Source organism: Salmo trutta, chromosome 21 (assembly GCF_901001165.1).
Source record: "Salmo trutta chromosome 21, fSalTru1.1, whole genome shotgun sequence".
NCBI lineage: Eukaryota > Metazoa > Chordata > Actinopteri > Salmoniformes > Salmonidae > Salmo > Salmo trutta.
In genome coordinates, this window is record NC_042977.1 from 12508272 (window position 1) to 12532479 (window position 24208).

A 24208-nucleotide genomic window follows, 5' to 3' on the forward strand; every position below is an offset into this window, starting at 1 on the left:
CACATGCTATATCGCACTTCCCAACCAGTGCAAGGCACATATCTCTCCTATTACTGACTTCTAGTGTGAACGTTGGGAATCTTACAGTGTGTAAACATCTCTTTACACACACAAAAAAATGGAGCTATCTAGAACCTTTAATGGTTCTTCGGCTGTCCCCAATAGGAGAACCCTTTAAATAACCCTTTTTGGTTCCAGGTAGAATCCTTTTGGGTTCCACGTATAGCCCTTTATACAGAGAGAGAGAGAGAGAGAGGGTCAGTGGGTGTGAGCTTGTAGCATACCTTTTAGGCTTGATTTGGGGGAATGGTTTCTGTGTGTTTGTTTGATGAACTGAACTGGTTATTGTGAGGGGCGTTCTCCAATGTTATGTGTTGGGCGTTGTCCAACGTCCCAGCTAATGGGTTATAGGCTACCCAAAGTCATAATCTGTATGCTACCTCTAGTCTGCAGAATGGAAGTCCCTCAAACACAACCTAAATATTATGACAGTCCAGGAAGTAGCTCATGATGCCTATTTCCTTTATCTCAAAATAAGATGTAGTTTGTCTGTACTGTTTCAGTTGGCTCTGACCAAAGAGCTGCAAGTCACTCAAGTCAAAAGGTTACAGAAGGAGAATTACATGCTTGTTTCTGACCTTACTTGACCAATTACTGGCTGCATAGCCTCCTTCCCAGTGTGTGTGTGTGTGTATGTGTGTGTGTGTGTGTGTGTGTGTGGGTGTGGGGGGTGGGGGGGGCTAAACCCTCCCACAAGCAATTAACAAGGCTCTTTGCCTCTGGAAGAGAAGTCGCATACGCGTCCACATCTGCTCGCTCAACACACATTCTCGTATCCTCCGTTATACATCTATCAAGCGGTGAGTTACTTTTTATATTAACATTACATTTGTAATTATAATTTGGATGACTTTTATTCGTTGTTGCGAGACCTGTTGTTTTGAACCTGCAAAGGTCCATATGGAAACTGTATTACGCATAGATCTATATCGAGTTTTGTCAAAGTTGTCGTGCGCAATATATGTTGTAGGCCTGTTTAAGTTTGGCCTTCATTCTTCAACAGTTTTGCGCAAAGTTTCACATGAATTCATATGTGTGACATACCGTGCATTCACTCAATTCCTCTCTTGTAGCCTAAATTTGAACCCGAAATCGACTGAAACATGATCTCTTCAACTGCTTATTGCTTTTTGTAGTTGTCTAAAAGCCAAACTAATGCCTTTATTTTTACCAGCTGTGTCAATGAAGTGTAAATAGGTCTATCACAGTGAAAGAGAGTCGTGCACGGACAACTTGTTACTAGGCTTGATAACATTTCCAGGCATAGGCTAAGTCTGTTATACGACACATTCCCTGGAAGACAAAATATCATCATTGAGGTGTGTGCGCGCGTGGGTGGGTGTGTTTGTGTGTGCGTGTGTCTCAGCTTCTCGGTCTGTGTCTGTGTGAGAGAGGAATGTCATTTTAATATTTGGTCATGCACAGTGACAACCAAATTTATGTTCAGTAGATATGATAACTATCTCACCTAACACATTTGCATTATCCCAAGGTGTTGTTGATTTGAGTGCGAAGATAATTTCTAGTCTATCTCGTCAGAGCAGAACCAGACAGCTTGTTCATTCATACACAGGCAAGCACAGTTAGCTGAGGTTACTGGTAGAGGAGTGCACTATTTCTACAGTGTAAAACCATGAAACATGTGACACGTTTATAACCTAAATCTCAGTCTTTCAAACATAAACAGTAGGCGTTTATATTTGCCAGTACGTGTTCTCATCTTAAACACAGGTGTTGAGAATGCAAGATTAAACATGATAGTCCGATTTTTCGAGTCAGTTTCCAAGTGTTCAGATTTTAAACACTAATGTTTACTTTTCCATTATCCTGTTTAGAGTGCATTTAGTCGTTAGAAATGTATGTGACTTTCCATGCCTTTTATTCAGATCAGTGTTAGGAATGTCTGTCATCCTACCTATATTTCAGCACAACTGATTCAAGAAATATTTTAAATCGTGTAGTGTTGTTACTCGACTGTGTTGAGTTCATTTTCGTTAACTCTCGGAGTGAAAAATATGTGGGAGGGGCCTCTGTCCTATTTCCTAGTATGCTTTGTTGCGGGTTGGTTTTTAAAAATAGTTTGTTTTAATATCTCTGTTTCCTCATGCACATGGATTGATTAATTGATCGTATACTATACAAAGATAGATAATTTACTTTTTTCTAAACTAATCCAATTTGTAAGGGGTTGGATTTATTGCACCCATTACTGAGATGGTTGTTCCAGTTTAGATGGTTTAGTTAGCCTCGTATGTTAAGTCCTCACCATAGCAGTCATTCTGAGTGGTAGAATATTGAAATTATTGGCTATCCTCCCTCTGGGTGGATTCTGATAAGAATTACTAATCCCTTCACATACGAGTGTATTTTGAATTGCATGTCTGATGTGTCTCATGAGCCAGGATTTTCAGACCACAATGTTGAGGATAACAAGGCCACACCTAAAGTCATTATGTGGCCATAAAAGGCTTACTTTTATTTGAAACACTTAGGCAGTCATTTGATGAAGACTTCAGAAATGGAAGTTATTTAATGCAACGAGCATGTCTCTGTCACTATCAAGCACAGTCATGGGTGGGTATCTTTCACGTTCACTAGAAAGGCATGCTGAGAAATATGCAAATATACAGGGGTTTTACACCCTACAGTGTTCAAACAACACCCCCAGTGTTTAGTGTTTAAAACCTAATGCCTTGTACTGTGTTCATGTGATAAAAAAAAAAGTATTGTGTTTACAATCTAAACACTGTGACAGGTTTTCATTTAAATTCTCAATACCTTCACAGTGTTACAGAAAAGTGTTTAATTATGTGTTCAGATCCTAAACACTTGGTTTTACAGTGTAATGATGTGTAGTGATTGGTTTTACAGTTATCATACAATAAGATCGCTGATGTGAAATGCATCAGTAGAAGTAGTGGTTTCATAATTACTGGGCACATAAAATGTTATCTTTGCTTCTATTTTCAGTTTAATCTGAGCCATTTTCTTTGTTCGTGTTCTTATATTGTATTATTTCTTATTGTTGTTGCATTGTCCCCTGTGGCTCAGTTGGTAGAGCATGGTGTTTGCAACGCCAGGGTTGTGGGTTCGATTCCCACGGGGGACCAGTACGGAGAAAAAAATGTATGAAATGTATGCATTCACAACTGTAAATCGCTCTGGATAAGAGCGTCTGCTAAATGACTAAAATGTAAATGTAAATTGTCGAGAAGGAACCTGTAAGTAAGCATTTTGTTGGACAGTGAATACCATGTGTATCCCGTAGCATACATAAGACAAATAAAAACGTATAATTCTAAACTTAAATTAGTCTCCCTTATCGTCCTCGGGTCATTTAAATGTCAAGAAAGCATATTGAAGCCAGGTTTATGTCACCATAATCTTGTCCTGTGCGCCTGTGGTACCAAATCTAATTTCTTTGTAGTAGGCCACCACGCCTTTCAGAGGAAGTAGCACATTTTCACATATAGAGTTATGTTAATGCTTTCGGTATCTAGTGCCTCAAACATAATCGCTTCTCACAAAATGATCAACTAGATGGTCAAGATAACATGGGTATTTATAACCTCAGTTATGACCGTTGTTAGTTGACTACTACAACCCTAGACTAACAAACCCTATCTGAGGTCCTGTTGAGACAGGCGACAGCTTTGGTTCCCCATACAACATTTATGACAGGTCTGCTACTCTCTCTCGCTCTCTCTCTCATTCTCGTTCTCTGTCCAATTATCTTTTACAGCCTGTCTTTTTAATTTAAAAGATGGCAGATGCAGTCAAATTACAACAGACAATGCAATGATCGAAACAGTGACGATAAAGGTTAGAAATGAGAAACTGTCACCATTTTTGAGGAACATTGAGATACGATCATTTTCTCCCTTCCTTCCTTCCTTCCTTCCTTCCTTCCTTCCTTCCTTCCTTCCTTCCTTCCTTCCTTCCTTCCTTCCTTCCTTCCTTCCTTCCTTCCTTCCTTCCTTCCTTCTGTCTCTCTCTCTCTCTCTCTCTCTCTCTCTCTCTCTCTCTCTCTCTCTCTCTCTCTCTCTCTCTCTCTCTCTCTCTTCCCCTCTTTCTCTCTCTCTCTCTCTCTCTCTCTCTTTCCCTCTTTCTCTCTCTCTCAGAGCCATCATGGTGTCCCACAAGGAATTTGTGGCCGCTGGGAAGGAGACAGGGCTGCAGGTGTGGCGTATTGAGAACATGGACCTGAGGCCAGTCCCCAAGGCCCTACACGGCAACTTCTTCACAGGAGACGCGTACATCCTCCTCTACACCACCGCAGCCCCCTCCCACTACATACACATGTGGATGGGTAAGACACACACACTACACCTACTAGGCTCTTAACATCCATTTCTTTAGATGTTGAAGAAATGTCGCTGCTCAAATGCTTTGATAATACTCACATTCCTCATAGTAACCACTGATCAGACATGGACTGGACTTGTGAAAGCTATGTAGTGGAGGCTATGTAGTGGAGGCTATGTAGTAGTGAAAGCTATGTAGTAGTGAAAGCTATGTAGTGGAGGCTATGTAGTAGTGAAAGCTATGTAGTGGAGGCTATGTAGTAGTGAAAGCTATGTAGTGGAGGCTATGTAGTAGTGAAAGCTATGTAGTGGAGGCTATGTAGTAGTGAAAGCTATGTAGTGGAGGCTATGTAGTAGTGAAAGCTATGTAGTGGAGGCTATGTAATAGTGAAAGCTATGTAGTAGTGAAAGCTATGTAGTGGAGGCCTTGCTTTCGTCCAGTCTTCTTAGGTCAATGGTTACTTTGAGAAAGAGAGGAGTTATTGGATCTGGGTCACCGGCAGACATGACACAGACAGACTAGTATGGACATATGGATGGGGTATAGATCTTCCCACAGACAAATACACCAGATGAGGCTGGTGGGAGGAGCTATAGGAGGACGGACTCATTGGAATGGTTGGAATGGAATCGATGGAACCGAGTCAAGCGCGTTGTTTCCGTGCGCTAGATGTGTTTGGGACCATTCCATTGATTCCATTCCAGACATTACAGTGAGCCCGTCCTCCTATAGCTCCTCCCACCAGCCTCCTCTGAAGTACACCCGTATGAATTTCAATAAGAGTGGAAGTCGCATTCTTTCCCAATCATGAGTTACACTCACTTATAGAAAACGTGACTGTTTCATAGTGTCTATATGTGCAAACAGTAACACTCTTTTATTTAGACACTTTGGTAAATCTAAATATAGCAGGTATTGCTTGCGCAGAAAATGTTCCGTTTTCTCACACTTGGTGTGAAGTGAGGTGACCACATGAGAAAGCATTCCCAGCAACACACATCACTATGATGCTTTGGCAATGTTGTGTTGTGATAACAGTGATGTTGAAACTCTCCTTCCTGGTACTCACACTCATGTGTGAAATGTATTTGTGTAAATCTATTTGCCCTCTTGCTTCCCTGTCTTGTCTATTAGCTTAATTCAATTGGCTAAAGATCTTTCTGGGCATTGTAGGCTACATACAAGTCCACTTGTCTTCAAAGAAAGCCCACATCAAATTAGAAAACTCTCTCTCCTCTCATTTCCTTACTTCTCTCTCTCTCTCTCTGTCTGTCTCTTTTTCTCTCTCTGTCTTCCCTTCCCTCCATATCTCCTCTCTATAAACTTCTAGTTTGTCAGTTTGACTTTACAACAAGACAAAACAGAGTGATCTCGGTGTGCGTGCTGAGCCGTGCGCGCACACATGGCATACCAGTTCCGGGTAGTCATTACCCACCCACAATACACAGACAAGCCTGGTCTGGACATGTTTATATGGTACCTTGCTAACAAGGCTTCATTTCTTTACTGTGGTGCCGGCAGATCTAACATTCTCTATTCCCCCCCCCCCCCCGTTCGAGATCTGAGAGGGATCAATGCAAAATGGCGAACAACTCCACCAGCCCAACCACAGAAACGTTTACCCGTCATAAAAAGGATTGACTGGACCTTGGTGGAATGTTTGGTGGATCTGATCAAACCAATTCTAATATAAGCATTTTCTTTTACTCATTATTTGAATGTAAACCTTGGCATGAAGTCTCATTCCGTTAGCTCGGAGCAATCACTAAAGAATTGTCCAGAACCAAAACAGGCCGTCACCAGACTATACTCCACAGTTCAAATGAGAACACTTTGAATAAATGCTTGGTCTTTGGTCTGTGCATGATTTTTAGCAATTTCTCTGTGAATGATGACTCACTTTCTCCCTTCTTCTCTTTCTTCTCTCCAGGTGATGAGTGTTCTCAGGATGAGAGCGGAGCGGCGGCCATCTTTGCCACGCAGCTGGATGACTTCCTGGGCGGAGGGCCGGTCCAGTTCAGAGAGGTCCAGAACAATGAGTCCATCACCTTCATGGGCTACTTCAAGTCTGGCATCAAGTACAAGGTCAGTCGCTTTCAACTAACAATCAGACAGATATGAGTTGGGAGAGCAACTATTTTCCAATGTATGGTCCACTAATGACATTTTGAATGAGAGCAGACATTTGAATGAGAGCAGTCATTTTGAATGAGAGCTGTCATTTTGAATGAGAGCAGTCCTTTGAATGAGAGCAGTCATTTCAATGAGAGCAGTCATTTCAATGAGAGCAGTCATTTCAATGAGAGCAGTCATTTTGAATGAGAGCAGTCATTTCAATGAGAGCAGTCATTTCAATGAGAGCAGTCATTTCAATGAGAGCAGTCATTTTGAATGAGAGCAGTCATTTTGAATGAGAGCAGACATTTTGAATGAGAGCAGACATTTTGAATTTTGAATGAGAGCAGACATTTTGAATGAGAGCAGACATTTTGAATGAGAGCAGACATTTTGAATGAGAGCAGACATTTTGAATGAGAGCAGACATTTTGAATGAGAGCAGTCATTTTGAATGAGAGCAGACATTTTGAATGAGAGCAGACATTTTGAATGAGAGCAGTCATTTTGAATGAGAGCAGTCATTTTGAATGAGAGCAGACATTTTGAATGAGAGCAGACATTTTGAATGAGAGCAGACATTTTGAATGAGAGCAGACATTTTGAATGAGAGCAGTCATTTTGAATGAGAGCAGTCATTTTGAATGAGAGCAGACATTTTGAATGAGAGCAGACATTTTGAATGAGAGCAGACATTTTGAATGAGAGCAGACATTTTGAATGAGAGCAGTCAGTTGATGATAAGGAAGTGGTTTTAGAAAGGTAAGGGTTAGGGCAAGAGGGGTTGGTCGTAGTGACCTGTAATACAGTAACATCTCTGTTATAATACTACAACCATGGGGTTTGAGAGTTTTGCCCCTTGTTGTTCCTCTCACCATCTGTTTTATGTTTCCACAAAAGCCACAGTAAGGATCACAGTAATTAAACCATTTCTGTTTACCATTGGAAACTGGAAACTGGCTTCCTTCTATTTTAGAGTTGCACACTGTGTCCTTGAGAGAGGGAGGGAGAGGAAGGGAGAGGGAGAGAGAAAAATAGAGAGAGAGAGAAACAAGCTAGCTAGGGCTGAATATCTGAGGCCTTTGTTACCCTGCAGTCAAAAAACATTCCTTCCTGCTGCATCTCTGCCATGGAAAGTTCTCTGTTTTTCTCAGGAGAACCTCTCTTCCTCAGACTGGACCTGTTTCTCATTTTGGGAATTTCATAAATAGCCACATAATATAACAACAAGCTTTGAAAAGAAAAACCAAGAATTATCAATGGTGGAAACCTAAAATTATTTGAGTTAAATTGTAGTTTGGACAGTGATATCTATGGTTTGCAAACGGAAATCTGTTTTTGTGTTCATATCTGGCAAAGTCTGTGTCTAAAAACAACAAATGAATGCTCTTGAAAGTGCATTGCAGCCTGAGGGGAGGAACCTTCACTCCTCTCTCCCAATGTGCTTTGAGAGGCAGGTGAGGAATGGGGGAAACAAGGGAAGGACCTCTGACCTTCTCATCCAATGGGTTTTGAGAAGGAGAGCGGATGCGACTAATCAAGAAAATGCAATTGAGATTCAACTATTAAAGCCCACATGCAGTCTTTGTAAAACATTTTTTTTAATCATCGCTCTATGTCTAATAAATCACTGTGTGTGTTTATTTAATGAAAATAACTTTCCCTGAGAGGATAAGAGGCAATCCGTAATTTTGATAAAGACATTAATGAGCAAGCTAGGACGGACGTTAGTCAATATAACTATTTGTTCAGCAGTTTTGAAATGTACAGCGATAGAATTCAGAACATGGGCCGTTCTTACAGTGTTCTCCCTGTACACCAAGTCTGAATCATAGGATAAATAAAGGGGGTATATAAGCAGACAATGAAAGCTCTTACAATATTCTATGATTACATTTCTCAAAAACATGTGCACCACGAAGTCAGAACAGTAGGCGAAATTAAGAGGGGAAAATAGACCAAATTATTATGGTGAGGCAAATGGGATACTAACAGCTTACTACACAACATATACTTAGTATTACTTTCTTAGCTATGGTATACATATCTCCCCGGCATATTACATCATTCATGCAACAGCATACAATACATTTTTGGACTCACCGAGTTGTGCTGTGCTCACAGGAATGTAGCGGTTGAACAGGAAGGTAGCGCGGCGGTGCTTTGAGGGCAAATTTAGTCATTTAGTCATATATACTGTAGTCATTTTGTCATCAAAGTCTGGCATTCTCTGGATTTATGGTGCTTTCAAGACAACTGGGACCTCTGGGGGAAAAAAAGGTCAAATCATGATGACATCAGTGATCTTCAGATCATAGCTCTAGAAAGAGGCCTGAGGTCCCCATTTACAATTCCGAATTGGATTCAAGTTTCAAAAGTATTTTCCCATTAGTAGCTTGTTTTCCCGAGTTCCCAGTTGTCTTGAACTCATAGATTCCTTCCAAACCACTCATTGTTGAATTTGCGATTTCCAACTTGTTGTGTAATGTTTATGTCCAATGGCCGATGAGCCCCGATACGTTTTATCTATAATTTCTCATCATTATTTCTCTTCATATGACAAGGATTAAAAAGGATTTGCCAGTAGATTGTCAACTTAATTCATGATAATGATGATGATGACTGCTAGCTAAGATTTGGAAAGTATGATGTTGACAGTCCAATCAAAGCTACTGTAGATATAACGCGATTTGACGTCATTTTATCTGTGGCCAATGACCTTGAGCCTTCTTGGATGGACGCTTCTAATGTAACTCTATGGCAGCACCCAAGGGGCTAGAATTTTCTAAGTCCATCCTTAGACTTGGAGGTGACATAGTGTCCCCATGAGTGAGGGTTTTCTAATGATCAATTAGCCTTTTAAAATGATTAACTTGGATTAGCTAACACAACGTGTACGCCTACGTAGATATTCCATAAAAAATCTGCCGTTTCCAGCTACAATAGTCATTTACAACATTAACAATGTCTACACTCTGTCTAATCAATTTGATGTTATTTTAATGGAAAAAAATATGCTTTTCTTTCAAAAACAAGAACATTTTTAAGTGACCCCAAACTTTTGAACGGTAGTATATATATTTTTTTACATTGTACATTGTTTGCAAACTGATATGTGACATGTATTAATGCCAAAATAACATGCAAAACAGGCAAGCCCCCCCAAAAATGTGTGGCTCAAAACAGGCTCTGCTCCACCTGCCCTGATTGACAGGTCTCCACTGACACCAGCTGTTTATCACTTGATTCTCATTCAGAAAATCCTTTCCTGAATCAGCTGATGTTGCACAATAATTTCCCCACATAACTAAACAGCTAGACATCAAATGCGCATCAAACAACTGTTATGCATAACAATTTAAGAACCCCTTTAATGACAGTATTGATTTTTGTTTGATTCATCTTGTTAAAGTTACAATATTCTTTCTGTTAGAGGCATTTGATTTTGCAAATCCATACATTTTTGGGGATATGTGTGCCCACGAAAGCTGTTTTCACACCGTGACATAGGGATATACGAAATATTACGGGTTACAGTGCACTTCCGAGATCTCCATACAAGAAGGAGTCTAATTTTGGATTTTGTAATTCAATGTGTAATTCAATTGTTAAATGCTTAGTATATGATATAATGACAAACAGCAGTATGATAGATGTAAGGAAAGAAAGGTAGTGTTTAAACAGGTTTTGATTCAACTCATGAATTATATTGAATGTATCTATGTTACCCCTTTATATCTTAATGTATTCACATGACAAAAAAGGCAAATTATTACTAATAACTTTGTAACAGCTCCAAACAGTTGTCCACTACAAGAAACACTCACTGGTACCCTAGTTTATAGAGAGACCCACCAACAAAAAAGCCTCTGATCTCCTCTTTACTCTTTCACCTAATTTGACCCCTCCCATCACAGCAAGGGGGTGTGGCCTCAGGCTTCCAACACGTTGTGACCAATGACATGACCGTGAAGCGCCTGTTGCACATCAAGGGGAGGCGGGCCATCCGAGCCACAGAGGTGGCCCTGTCCTGGGCTAGCTTCAACCAGGGAGACTGCTTTATCGTGGACCTGGGAAAGGTAACTCTCGTCGACACAGTACAGCCTTGGTGAAATGTAGACCTGTGTATATACACTACCAGTCAAAAGTTTTAGAACACCTACTCATTAAAAAGGTTTTTCTTTATTTTTACTATTTTCTACATTGTAGAATAATAGTAAAGACATCAAAACTATGAAATAACACATATGGAGTCATGTAGTACCAAATAAGTAGACACCAATAAGAAGATGAAGATGAAGCTAGTTGAGAGAATGCCAAGAGTGTGCAAAGCTGTCATCAAGGCAAAGGGGTGGCTATTTGAAGAATCTCAAATATAAAATATGTTTTGATTTGTTTAACACTTTTTTGGTTACTACATGATTCCATATGTGTTATTGCATAGTTTTGATTTCTTCACTATTATTATAGAATGTAGAAAATAGTAAAAATAAAGAGAAACCCTTGAATGAGTGGATGTTCTAAAACTTTTGAATGATGATGTTGGTATTTGGAAGCTAGAGTCAGAGCTTTTAGCTAAGTTATATGATGAGCAAAATGATGTGGCTACACCATTGAAGGGACTCTGTAGTCGGTAGAATTGGTGAAATGATCACCATTAACCTGAACTCATATTTACAGCACCTCACATTTCTGTGTAAATCATGTATTGATGTCAATGATTATCTGCATAAAATTTCAAGTTAGGCATCTCAATATAGGAGTTCAAGCCTGAAGGGCTATAGCTAGGTAACATGAGAAGCAAAAATTATGTACACCAGAAATTGGAATTGGATGTAATAAATGGTTCACTAGTCACTTTAAACAATGCAACTTTATATAATGTTTACATACCCTACACTACTCATCTCATATGTATATACTGTACTCTATACCATCTACTGCATCTTGCCTATGCCATTCGGCCATCGCTCATCCATATATATTTTTATGTACATATTCGTATTCATTCCTTTACACTTGTGTGTATAAGGTAGTTGTTGTGAAATTGTTATATTACTTGTTAGATATTACTGCATGGTCGGAACTAGAAGCACAAGCATTTCGCTACACTCGCATTAACATCTGCTCACCATGTGTATGTGACAAATAAAATTTGATTTGATTTGAAATCACATAGCTGAATTTCAATACACGTATAGAGCACTTAGGCATCGAAAAGACATGTAACTAGGTGACACTGGAAAGCTAGCTAAACCTTTTATTTCCTCATCTTCTCCACTCTACCTCTTCCTCAGGATATCTACCAGTGGTGTGGCAGTGAGTGTAACCGCTTTGAGCGTCTGAAGGCGTCCCAGGTGGCCATTGACATCAGGGACAACGAGAGGAACGGCAGGGCCAAACTCCACATGGTGGAGGATGGGGCTGAGCCACAGGCACTTACTGAGGTGAAGGATAGGGATACACGCACACACACACACACACACACACACACACACACACACACACACACACACACACACACACACACACACACACACACACACAGATTGTGCAGAAACACACACACACACACACAGATTGTGCAGAAACACATACACACACACAAGAAAATCAATCATGCTTATACACGTACAGTATCCAAGTAACATTCAAACAACATTCAAATATTCATCATTGGACGTGGTAATTACTGTATAACATCATAAAACGGCGCTATACATTTTTGAGGCGTTTCCTGGTTATTGAAATCGCCTTCACCGTGGGAATGCAGATGGGTACAATGCCCCCCCCCCCCCCCCCCCAAACAAGTATATGGCAATGTCACTAAGACTAACGAGAGAGAAAAGGATAAATAAAAAGGGGGGGAGAGAGATAGAGAATGTGAATAAGAGAGAGAAAAGAGAGACTGGCCATGCATGTGTATGGGTCCTGGAACGAGGCTTCTCTGTGTTTCTGTATGAAGCTAATCTTCCATGTTGGATCCTCCTAGGCTCTGGGGCCCAAACCCAGTATCCCCCCTGGCACACCCGATGATGAGAAGGTGGACACCTCCAACAGGAAGAAGGGTGCCCTCTACATGGTAACTGATGTTACTGCACTTTGCTGTTTAGCATCAGCATCATGATTTGTCATTGTTCTTATCTCATTGTTCTCTTCTCTTGATAACGGTGTTATCCATTTCACTTCTCACATATTGTTGATCTCTCAAGCTTATTCAGGTACATTGTAGATCTCTGATGTTGTATCTATTTGTTGATTCCATATTGATCCCTTATTTAGACATGGGAATCCGTAGAGAAGAACACATTGCTTTTCAAGGGAGTACTGTCAACATATGTACAGGATGAATATGTGTCTGTTGATATCCAATCCCTGTGTTTTGTAGATCTCCGATGCCTCTGGCTCTATGAAGTCATCGGCGGTGGCCTCCTCCAGTCCCTTCAAACAGGCCATGCTGACCGCTGAGGAGTGCTACATCCTGGACAACGGAGTGGACAAGAACGTCTTCGTATGGAAAGGTAGGCTGCACTTCTGCTCTCCGCTTTGCTTTTGAAACATTTGCCAGGATATTGATCCATTATGTGACGCACTTCGGCGAAGCAAGTCGATTATCGGAAAATATGTAACTTCTGGTAAACAGCTCCGTCTGGTCAAGAATAGTGTCGGGGCGTAAATGGCTACCTCAACGTGTAATGTTTTACAGCAATCTTTTCAGAGTTCTCTCTTGACGTATTTTTTTTAGCGATCGTCATTTTTTTTTTTTCTTGTTGAGTTGGGTTGATAATTTAGCATCCCTATCTGTTTCCCCTCCGCAGGACCCAAGGCCAACACATCAGAACGTAAAGCAGCCATGTCAGCAGCCCAGAAGTTCATCAAAGAGAAGGGCTACTCCGATAAGACACAGGTACACTGATGGAATCACAGGAAGTTTCATTTTTGAAAAAAAACCCATTTTGACCATTCCTAGGTCTTGCTCAGGCAAGACCTAGGAAATGGAAATGGTCAAAATGTTGTTAGCCATGTCCACTTAAAAAAAAAAAAGTGACTTAAACTTTTGAACGATAATGAATATAAAAAAAAGATGGAAGTACGGTTACGTGAAACTATCAAAGTTTCATTTATCACTCAGCTATTGACACAAACGTGAGAGGAATTTGTGGTTTATGGCAAAAAAAAAAAATTGTATTTCTTCTTCGGCCCTGCAGATCCAGGTACTTCCAGCAGGAGGCGAGACCACTCTTTTCAAGCAGTTCTTCAGTGACTGGAAGGACAAGGACCAGACCACAGGTCCCAGTAAGGCCTACAGCATCGGCCGCATTGCCAAGGTGGAGCAAGTGCCCTTCGACGCCTCCTCCCTCCACTCCAACAAAAACATGGCCGCACAGCATGGCATGGTGGATGATGGTAAAGGCAAAGTCCAGGTAAAACACATAATACTGGACTACAATGGAAATAACTAAGTCAAGGGTCTCAAACTAATTTTTCCCAGGGTCTGTCTGTTTAAATTTACATAGACAACTACGGGCCGCATTTAATCGGCTTGTGGGCCGGATGTGGCCCACCACCCGAACGTTTCAGACCCCTGAACTAAATCTTTGGACTTTACTGTGTTTCTATCTTAAATGTAGGAAAGTCCAGGCAAATACAAGGTTTTGAAGCAGCAGTCAGGGTGCTGGGCACTTTCAGAACAAATCAGGGCGGCAACATAAACGTTGAAAATGATATTGTGAGTGAGCACCCCTAACTATTGCTTTGGTTTCAGATCTGGCGTGTTGAGGATGGTGATAAAGTGGCTGTGGATCCCTCCTCCTACGGCCAGTTCTATGGAGGAGACTGTTACCTCGTCCTCTACAGCTACAGACTGGGAGGCAGGGAGCAGCACATCATCTACACCTGGTCAGTAAATATGACATCATCCACAACTATGCTGTAAACATGACATCATTTATTTACACCTAGTGAGTGCAAATGACATCACCTACACCTAATCATCTACTGTGCACCTGGACAGTGCAAATGACATCAACGCCAGGTTTGTGTACAACAAATCAGTTACACAAAGGGGGCATTTTACCTAACCCTAACCTGTTCTTGAATATTCTGAAACACTTCCACGTGTCTTCCTTAACCTAGTTGATAAAGAAAGATGTATCTGAAATGAGCATGGCAAACTGACTCAATACTTATAGTCCATATCTGATACCTGTCGGAAGGTCCCAATACGGTGTGGTTAACATGTTTGTTGGTTTGTGTGTGTGTTTTTTTAATCTGTATCCGTGTATCAGGCAGGGGCTGAAGTGCACCCAGGATGAGCTGGCTGCCTCTGCCTTCATGACTGTGAAGCTGGATGACTCGATGGGAGGAGCCCCTGTTCAGGTGGGTCTCTTTACTCTCCAGCTCATCTTCCTGTCCCCAACGCAATCAGTGTCAATAGCACAGCACAGTCAATAGCTAGGACGGTGTGGCATTTTTATTCGTAAGGGCACTGGACAAAGAACTTGAATTCAATAGGTCAAAGGTTGTCAAGCCGTTGAATTTATTGTGGTTCATAAAGTCGATTAAAAAAAATTGACTTAACCAGGTAGGCCAGTTGAGAACAAGTTCTCATTTACAACTGCGACCTGGCCGATATAAAGCAAAGCAGTGCGCCAAAAAACAAGAACACAGAGTTACACATGGGATAAACAAAAGTACAGTCAATAACAATAGAAAAATCTATATACAGTGTGTGCAAATGGAGTAAGGAGGTAAGGCAATAAATAGGCCACAGTAGCGAAGTATTACAATTTAGCAAATGATCACTGGAGTGATAGATGTGCAGGTGATGATGTGCAAGTAGAAATACTGGTGTGCAAAAGAGCAAAGAAAGTAAATAAAAACAATATTGGGATGAGGCAGATAGTTGGATGGGCTATTTACAGATGGGCTGTGTACAGCTGCAGCTGCTCTGACAGCTGATGCTTAAAGTTAGTGAGGGAGATATGTCTCCAGCTTCAGCGATTTTTGCAATTCATTCCAGTCATTGACAGCAGAGAACTGGAAGGAAAGGTGGCCAAAATAGGTGTTGGCTTTGGGGATGACCAGTGAGATATACCTGCTGGAGCGCGTGCTACGGGTGGGTGTTGTTATGGTGACCAGTGAGCTGAGATAAGGCGGAGCTTTACCTAGCAAAGACTTATAGATGACCTGGAGCCAGTGGGTCTGGCGACGAATATGTAGCGAGGGCCAGCCGACGAGAGCATACAGGTCGCAGTGGTGGGTGGTATATGGGGCTTTGGTGAAAAAACGGATGGCACTGTGATAGACTACATCCAATTTTCCTGCGCATGTATGATCTTTTGCCAAGGGCAGCTGCTGCGTTGGTATCCAGTCTCTAGCAAATGAGGTCACATTATTGAGTCTCCTATGCATTTTGTCCTGTCTTTATAGACTGAATAATTGTGTGGAAAGGTTTTGATTCTGACCAGCAGAGGGCAATCATTCTTTGTTTTGCTTCCAGTTGGGTGTTTCAAGCAGTTTTGCGTTTAACATTTGAATGGGTACCACCATATTGGCACATAATGTTACATCGTGACAGTTCAGTCTATTAAGGAAAGCAACCTTTGCCTCAATTTTCATGAAATCAACAGAATGACCCATCACTTTAGAATGTTTTTTCTTAATCTACATCATTATTATTAAGTGCCCACGTTTGTCTATTTCCCCCTACAGGTGCGTGTGACCCAGGGCCAGGAACCCCCCCACCTGATGAGCCTGTTCCAGGGCAAGCCCATGATGGTCCACATTGGAGGAACGTCCCGTAAAGGAGGACAGACAGGCACTGGCAGCACACGACTCTTCCACATTCGGCAGTCCTCCACCCGCGCTACACGAGCTGTAGAGGTGAGTTCTCAGTGTGTCTATGTGTGAGGGAGAGGAACAGATAAATCAGGTCGGGTTCAACAGGGTTATATTATGTATTTATTATTTTTATTTCACCTTTATTTAACCAGGTAGGCCAGTTCAGAGCAAGTTCTCATTTACAACTGCGACCTGGCCAAGATAAAGCAAAGCAGTGCGACAAAAACAACAACACAGAGTTACATATAAACAAACGTACAGTCAATAACACAATATAAAAATCTATGTATAGTGTGTGCAAATGTAGAAGAGAAGGGAGGTAAGGCAATAAATATGCCATAGAGGCAAAATAATTACAATTTAGTATTAACACTGGAGTGATAGATGTGCAGATGATGATATGCAAGTAGAGACACTGGGGTGCAAAAGAGCAAGAGGATAAATAACAATATGGGGATGAGGTAGTTGGGTGTGCTATTTACAGATTGGCTGTGTACAGGTACAGTGATCGGTAAGCTGCTCTGACAGCTGATACTTTGATAGAGAGGGAGATATAAGACTCCCGCTTCAGTGATTTTTGAAATTTGTTTCAGTCATTGGCAGCAGAGAACTGTAAGGAAAGGGGTTCAAAGGAAGTGTTGGCTTTGGGGATGACCAGTGAAATATACCTGCTGGAGCGCGTGCTACGGGGGGTGTTGCTATGGTGACCAGTGAGCTGAGATAAGGCGGAGCTTTACCTAGCAAAGACTTATAAATGACCTGGAGCCAGTGGGTTTGGCGACGAATATGTAGTGAGGACCAGCCAACGAGAGCATACAGGTCACAAAACGGATGGCACTGTGATAGACTACATCCAGTTTGCTGAGTAAAGTGTTGGAGGCTATTTTGTAAATGACATCGCCGAAGTCAAGGATCGGTAGGATAGTCAGTTTTACGGGGGTATGTTTGGCAGCATGAGTGAAGGATGCTTTGTTGAGAAATAGGAAGCCGATTCTAGATTTAATTTGGGATTGGAGATGCTTAATGTGAGTCTGGAAGGAGAGTTTACAGTCTAACCAGACACCTAGGTATTTGTAGTTGTTCACATATTCTAAAGGAGAACCGTCCAGAGTAGTGATGCTAGTCGGGCGGGCGGCTGCGGGCAACAATCTGTTGAAGAGCATGCATTTAGTTTTACTAGCATTTAAAAGCAGTTGGAGGCCACAGAAGGAGAGTTGTATGGCATTGAAGCTCGTTTGGAGGTTTGTTAACACAGTGTCCAAAGAAGGGCCAGATGTAGGCCAGAATGGTGTCGTCTGCATAGAGTGATCAGAGAATCACCAGCAGCTAGAGCGACATCATTGATATATACAGAGAAAAGAGTCGACCCGAGAATTGAACCCTGTGGCACCCCCATAGAGACTGCCAGAGGCCTGGACAACAGGCCCTCCGATTTGACACACTGAACTCTATCTGAGAAGTAGTTGGTGAACCAGGCGAGGCAGTCATTTGAGAAACCAAGGCTATTGAGTCTGCCGATAAGAATGTGGTGATTGACAGAGTCGAAAGCCTTGGCCAGGTCAATGAAGATGGCTGCACAGTACTGTCTTTATTGATGGCGGTTATGATATTGTTTAGGACCTTGACCAGCTCGGAAACCAGATTGCATAGTGGATAAGGTACGGTGGGATTCGAAATGGTCGGTGATCTGTTTGTTAACTTGGCTTTCGAAGATTTTAGAAAGGCAGGGCAGGATGGATATAGGTCTACTGTATAACAGTTTGGGTCTAGAGTGTCTCCCCCTTTTGAAGAGGGGGATGACCGTGGCAGCTTTCCAATCTTTGGGGATCTTAGACGATACGAAAGAGAGGTTGAACAGGCTAGTAATAGGGGTTGCAACAATTTCGGCAGATAATTTTAGAAAGAGAGGGTCCAGATTGTCTAGCCCAGCTGATTTGTAGGGATCCAGATTTTGCAGCTCTTTCAGAACATCAGCCGTCTGGATTTGGGTGAAGGAGAAGCAGGGGGGGCTTGGGCAAGTTGCTGCAGGTGGTGCTGAGCTGTTGGCCGGGGTAGCCAGGTGGAAAGCATGGCATAGAAAATTGCTTATTGAAATGATCGATTATGATACCATTACCTATTAAAATGGGATTTGCTGCAAGAGGGGGCTTGGCGGTGTGGGAAGGGATGGGAAACATGGTTTCCGGGTGGGGAGGAAGGATCCTGGCGGGTGGATGGGGACTGAGGGGGTTGGGGGTAATGGGCTGGGGAGGGGTGCCTTTTTTGTTTCTTTTCCTAAATACAAAATATTACAAAACTGTTGATACTGTTCTTTATCTTTGTATGCATTTCTCCTTATTTAAAAACTAATAATGTACCCACGGGTACAAGAAAATATATGTGAAAATATGAAATACAAATATGATAACTGAATATATCTGAATTAATATGACTTTGAATGTTGTTCCTGTACCCGTAACTAGGGCTGTAAATAGGGCTGTTGGGTTAATCAGATTACTGTCATGCTGGCAGTCATGAGTCATGACCGCAGTAAAATTCCACGGGACCGCTGAGTAACGGTAATCTCCTGTTATGCACTCTGGACATGCTTGGTAGTACCCATTTCGCTAATGACCATCAGGTCGCCAATGGCCTGGTACTCAGGGCTCTATTGTCCCTCCATCAGGTCCTAATGGTCTGGTACTCAGGGCTCTATTGTCCCTCCATCAGGTCCTAATGGTCTGGTACTCAGGGTTCTCTTGTCCCTCCATCAGGTCCTAATGGCCTGGTACTCAGGGTTCTCTTGTCCCTCCATCAGGTCCTAATGGTCTGGTACTCAGGGCTCTATTGTCCCTCCATCAGGTCCTAATGGCCTGGTATTCAAGGCTCTATTGTTCCTCCATCAGGTCCTAATGGTCTGGTATTCAGGGGTCTATTGTCCCTCCAAACTGAGTGGAAAACATCATTGGTCATTGTGGATGTTGTTTTAAAGCCTCACACAACTTCCTAAGGTGATGATTAATTCAAAACATCCAAACGCATATTAGAGCTTATGCATACGCATATGCCTATATATGAGCCCATGCCCGAAAAAATACAGGAATTAAAATATTGATTGTGCCATTATACAATACATAGCTTATCGCATATTGCGCATGTCAGAAAAACATAGAAAAAAAAAGATTTAAGACGTCCTTCGTACATAATTGATCTAGCCTATACTTCCAAATTAAACAAATTCTAGTAATCGCCTTTGATTGTGTACTGTATTGTTATGCATACTGGATGGACTGGTTACCTTATTCTATGCTCCAAACTTCCTATTAAAGAGTCTGGGAGAGAACGTACTGAATAGGCCTAGGCGATGCTGTTGGTTCATTGATTGTGCAGAGTTAGCCTACAAGTATAGTGAATTTGTATTTGATTTGGAATAGCCTAGTAATAGGGATTTAAAAAAATATTTGTAATTAATTAATAGGCTGACACATTACCTTTAGCTACAGAATATCTCATCACCATGCGTTTCCATCTCATCCCCTTTCTCCTTCATTCCTTTCTCGAGTGCACAGAGAGAGGGGCTGTCAACAGTTTAATGAAATGTGTTTAGTTGTGAAAACATGTTGCTATTGATGTTTCAGAACAGATTTCACTTGGTTTACCAAATGAAGCACTGGGTACCTGCAGGAACAGGGTTGGAGAGCCCATGGCATGGGGTTTGGTTGGAATATAACCTGTAGCCCAGCGTGGTTGATGCGTGGAGTGAAATAACCGGAGTAGCCTACCTGGCATGATTGAAAAACGAACAGGCGGGAAAGTGGCCTCCATTCGCTGTTCAAGTGCATATGGATGACGTTGTTTACCCCCTGCCCCTGTTCCTGCCTATTTGATAATGGTCCATTCTAAATCTAAACTAATTTGATGTATTAGGAAAGACAAGATTACATTGAGAATAGTCTGATGGGTGATAATATGATCACTTGATGAGAGAACAGCTGTGCAGCCTGAGGTAAGGAGCAGAGCGCATGCTTTTTTTGTGACTTTCTCAAATCATCAGTAGGCTATAATCACATCATGCAGCCCATACAGTGGGGGAAAAAAGTATTTGCTCCCCTGCTGATTTTGTACATTTGCCCACTGATAAAGAAAGGATCAGTCTATATTTTAATGGTAGGTTTATTTGAACAGTGAGAGACAGAATAACAACAAAAATATCCAGAAAAACGCATGTCAAAAATGTTATAAATTCATTTGCATTTTAATGAGGGAAATAAGTATTTGACCCCTCTGCAAAACATGACTTAGTACTTGGTGGCAAAACCCTTGTTGGCAATCACAGAGGTCAGACGTTTCTTGTAGTTGGCCACCAGGTTTGCAAACGTTTCAGGAGGGATTTTGTCCCACTCCTCTTTGCAGATCTTCTCCAAGTCATTAAGGTTTCGAGGCTGATGTTTGGCTTTTTTCAATGTAGATGTTCCAAAGGCGCGCATCAGTGGATTGTATGCGGCTTGTATGCATGGAGGCCTGGTGATACTAAATGTGTTTATATGAATTAAGAGTCAATTACTGTGAGACAGGCAGTATTTTGCATGACAATAACTGGCTGACAAAATTGTATGACCGCCACAGCTCTACGCTGTGACCCCCTTCTGAAAAAAATGACAAACAAAATAAAAAGTTGAGATAATGACCATCGGTGTGGGAGGAGGATTGACAGGCCCTTAGAAGAACATCTAAGACTATAATATAGTAGAAGTATAGAAACAGTGTAGTATAAGAAGTAGGATTATTATTTTACCAAACCCTTTCTGAACACCTCTTGTCTTTTTCTCCCTGTCAGGTAGAGCCCTCCGCTTCCTTCCTGAATGCCAATGACGTGTTTGTGCTTAAATCTCCTGATGCCATGTTTGTGTGGAGGGGGGTTGGCGCCAGCGAGGAGGAAATGGCCGCCGCCAAGCATGTGGTGGGCATCCTGGGTGGCAGTGCCAGTGATGTGTCTGAGGGCAAGGAGCCAGGTAAGGATTTCATGCAGTTTTCCATCTTTATTGTATTAGTGGGGTTGCATCTCAATAGTCCAACGTGTCTTCCTCTACTTGTCTTATCTCCTTCATCTACACTAGGCTGTAATCACAGGATAGGTAAAGGCTATTTGGTGGTGGCTTCCTCTCATGTATTTGCTCGACTATATACCTTTTCAGATCAGTGTTGATGAAGGAAAGGTTACAAGGAGAGGAAACAACTTTAGACAATTGAAATGAGCCCCTAAAATAACACAGGAAAGAGAACATCACACATCCTAATATCACAACAAAACGCGATAGTTCCGAAGAACCAGTGAAATGAATCTATGCTGGTCTTACCTGTCCTAGCTGGGTTCTGGTCTGCCCTTGGAGGAAAGAAGGAGTACCAGACCTCCAAGAGTCTGCAGAACATGGTCAAACCTCCACGCCTGTTTGGCTGCTCCAACAAGACCGGATGCCTCAGCGTAAGTGATGGGAGTGTTGTTGAGTGTGTCAATCGTAGCGTCTCTCTTGGATAGATAGATGGCTACTCAATTCAACCCCCAATGAGAAATTCAGTGTCACTCAGGAGAGAACATTGCATAGGTAAAACAATGTGGAATACTACAATGCAAAAGTCCAATGTGCCCATGTTCCACAGTGCTGTATTGTAATCTTCCAATCACCAGGTGGAAGAGGTTCCTGGAGACTTCCAACAGTCTGACCTGGCCACTGATGATGTCATGTTGCTGGACACCTGGGACCAGGTGAGTGAAGCTCCCCCATCATAATCATAATTCACAAGCTTGTTCAACTTCTGCTCTCAAAAAACAATGCAGAGTGAATCTGAAAGTCTATAAGCTAACAGCATGTGTGGCCTCCCAACAGATCTTCCTCTGGATCGGCAACGATGCAAATGCGGAAGAGAGGACTGGAGCACCCAAAATAGGTACGAGAACACGCAGAGAAACAAACTTTTACAGTGGCCCCTACTCAGGATCCAGACAGGGGTCACAACTGATTAAGAAGAACATGAGTTGTCTTATGACGCTCATTGTATCTAGCTATATAATCAAAGGATGACCTTTATATTTGTAAAATGTTGTTTTCTCCCTCCGACGCTCACCATTGCATACTGTTGAACTTGAAGTTTGTTTCAGCCTATGGTTAAAGCTTCACTTTCTGTGGCCTTCATAAAAATATTTTCTGGATCAAAGCATATGAGTTCCTTTTGTGACATAATAACATAACAGTACTGTATTTCTGGTCTCTCTCTTTAGCTAGAGACTTGGACTGTCAGTAAACAGGAGTAATGTTTATGCTCTTTCCATCCCTCCCTCCCTCTCTCTTTCTCGTCTCCCCCCCTCCCTCCCCTTCATCTCTCTCTCTCCCCTCCCTCCCCTTCATCTCTCTCTCTCTCCCCACCCTCTCTCTCCCTCTCCCTCTCTCCCCCTACCCTTCTCCCCCTCCCTCCCTCTCTCCCCCTCTCTAGCTAAGGACTATGTGGACTCAGACCCCTCTGGACGCAGAGGGCTGCCCATCTCCACCATCAAACAGGGGGCAGAACCCCCAACCTTCACTGGCTGGTTCCAGGCTTGGGACCCCAAAATGTGGGAAACAGACCCTCTGGAGAGAATCCGTGCCGGCTTCTAAATGCAAAACTCCACCCACCCCCTTACCTATCTGCCACTTGCCCATACCCATTCCCTTGCCACTCCCCTGCACTGCTGTTTGGGAGTTTCTGCCTCTATTCTGTACCAGTGCAGTGCACCGCTCTGTTACTCTGGCTTGAAAAAAGTGCCATAATGTTGTCGTTTTTAAGGCTGTATGAAATGTCTGCCTAGCATGTTTTTTTTATTTCCCGTTAGAGCATATATTTGGGTGCCTTCTCACTCCAGTAGGCCTAGTGTACTGAATCCAAAAGGTATTTGTTGCACTTTGTCTTGATATGTGATGCATGCTGCATTTTAACAAGATAAACTACATGGCCAAAAGTATGTGGACCTGCTCATCGAACATCTCATTCCAAAATCATGGACATTAATATGGAGTTGGACGGTGTTTGTCTATGGAGATTGCATGGCGGTGTGCTCGATTTTATACGTCCGGCAGCAATAGGTGTGGCTGAAATAGCCGGATCCACTCATTTGAAGGGCTGTCCACATACTTTTGTATATGTAGTGTGTCTAACTGAAGAAATACGTGATATCTTTTTGACATTATTTTTGATGATTCTGAAATGCTATTACAGATGGCTTTTAAATAAATTCCTACTATTTTAAAGGATTGTCTTTCTTCTTTGGACTGTGGTAGAAATAAGAACATGTTGGTAGCCTACATGTTCTATGTTGACAGGAGGCCACATGGACAGGAATGACAGCAGACCAGTTTCACACTTTTAATATCAGTACAACCTCTTTCTTCCATGTAACATTTCTCTGTCTTCTGAAGTTGGTCAAATGGTGGAAAAAAACGTACCTAACTTGATGAGAACAGAAAACCATAGTAGCCGTCTAGGATACTTTAAAAAAAGGAAGACGCCAAGAGAATGTTACCCTTTTACACACCATTTGGCTAAGGAGAGTTGCCTGAATTCCTTCTTCCTGCTTTTAGAGCTACAGCGGCGGAGCGCTTGGCATGATTGACAGGGTGACCTTGATCGAACTGCTCATCAGCCAATCTCGCGGGAGCCTGGGCGGACAGCTCTTTCCCGCCACTCTTCGGGAAAGTGAAAATGGTTTGCTGCTTGCCATGGCTCGAAGAAAGGACATGAAAGCTTCTTATACATCAGCTTTCACAGCTATACAGGCCTACAGGGACTTCATGGGAAACTGAGAAAGGTTCATAGAGAAACAAAGAGCTGAAAGCTTTCTGTTTTTCTGCAAGTGAGGAATAAGCCTATAGGGTAG

At 42.1% G+C, this 24208-nt stretch overlaps 1 protein-coding gene across 2 annotated transcripts; it reads left to right on the plus strand.

The window, feature by feature from the left end:
• Positions 1–714: 714 nt before the first annotated feature.
• On the plus strand, positions 715–23582 carry LOC115156706 (gelsolin). Of its 2 annotated transcripts, XM_029704308.1 has the most exons (17): positions 715–860; positions 4182–4369; positions 6296–6450; positions 10398–10559; positions 11778–11927; positions 12473–12562; positions 12869–13001; positions 13299–13387; positions 13689–13904; positions 14246–14379; positions 14769–14859; positions 16195–16365; positions 21140–21314; positions 21669–21784; positions 21989–22066; positions 22188–22248; positions 22792–22952. In XM_029704308.1, the coding sequence occupies exons 2-17, from the start codon at positions 4189–4191 to the stop codon at positions 22950–22952; spliced, it is 2163 nt and encodes a 720-aa protein (XP_029560168.1). In that variant the 5' UTR covers positions 715–860; positions 4182–4188. The 2 variants fall into 2 exon arrangements, with proteins under 2 accessions (XP_029560168.1, XP_029560169.1); XM_029704309.1 differs by lacking the exon at positions 715–860 and having other exon boundaries at positions 4189–4369; positions 22792–23582.
• The last annotated feature ends 626 nt before the right edge of the window (positions 23583–24208 follow it).

Bases quoted from the DNA above. Each gene is read 5' to 3' on its own strand.
- LOC115156706 (XM_029704308.1), top strand. From the start codon at position 4,189: ATGGTGTCCCACAAGGAATTTGTGGCCGCTGGGAAGGAGACAGGGCTG. The intron at 6,451-10,397 runs GTCAGTCGCTTT...CTCCCATCACAG, and splicing joins AGTCTGGCATCAAGTACAAG to CAAGGGGGTGTGGCCTCAGG. The intron at 10,560-11,777 runs GTAACTCTCGTC...CCTCTTCCTCAG, and splicing joins TTATCGTGGACCTGGGAAAG to GATATCTACCAGTGGTGTGG.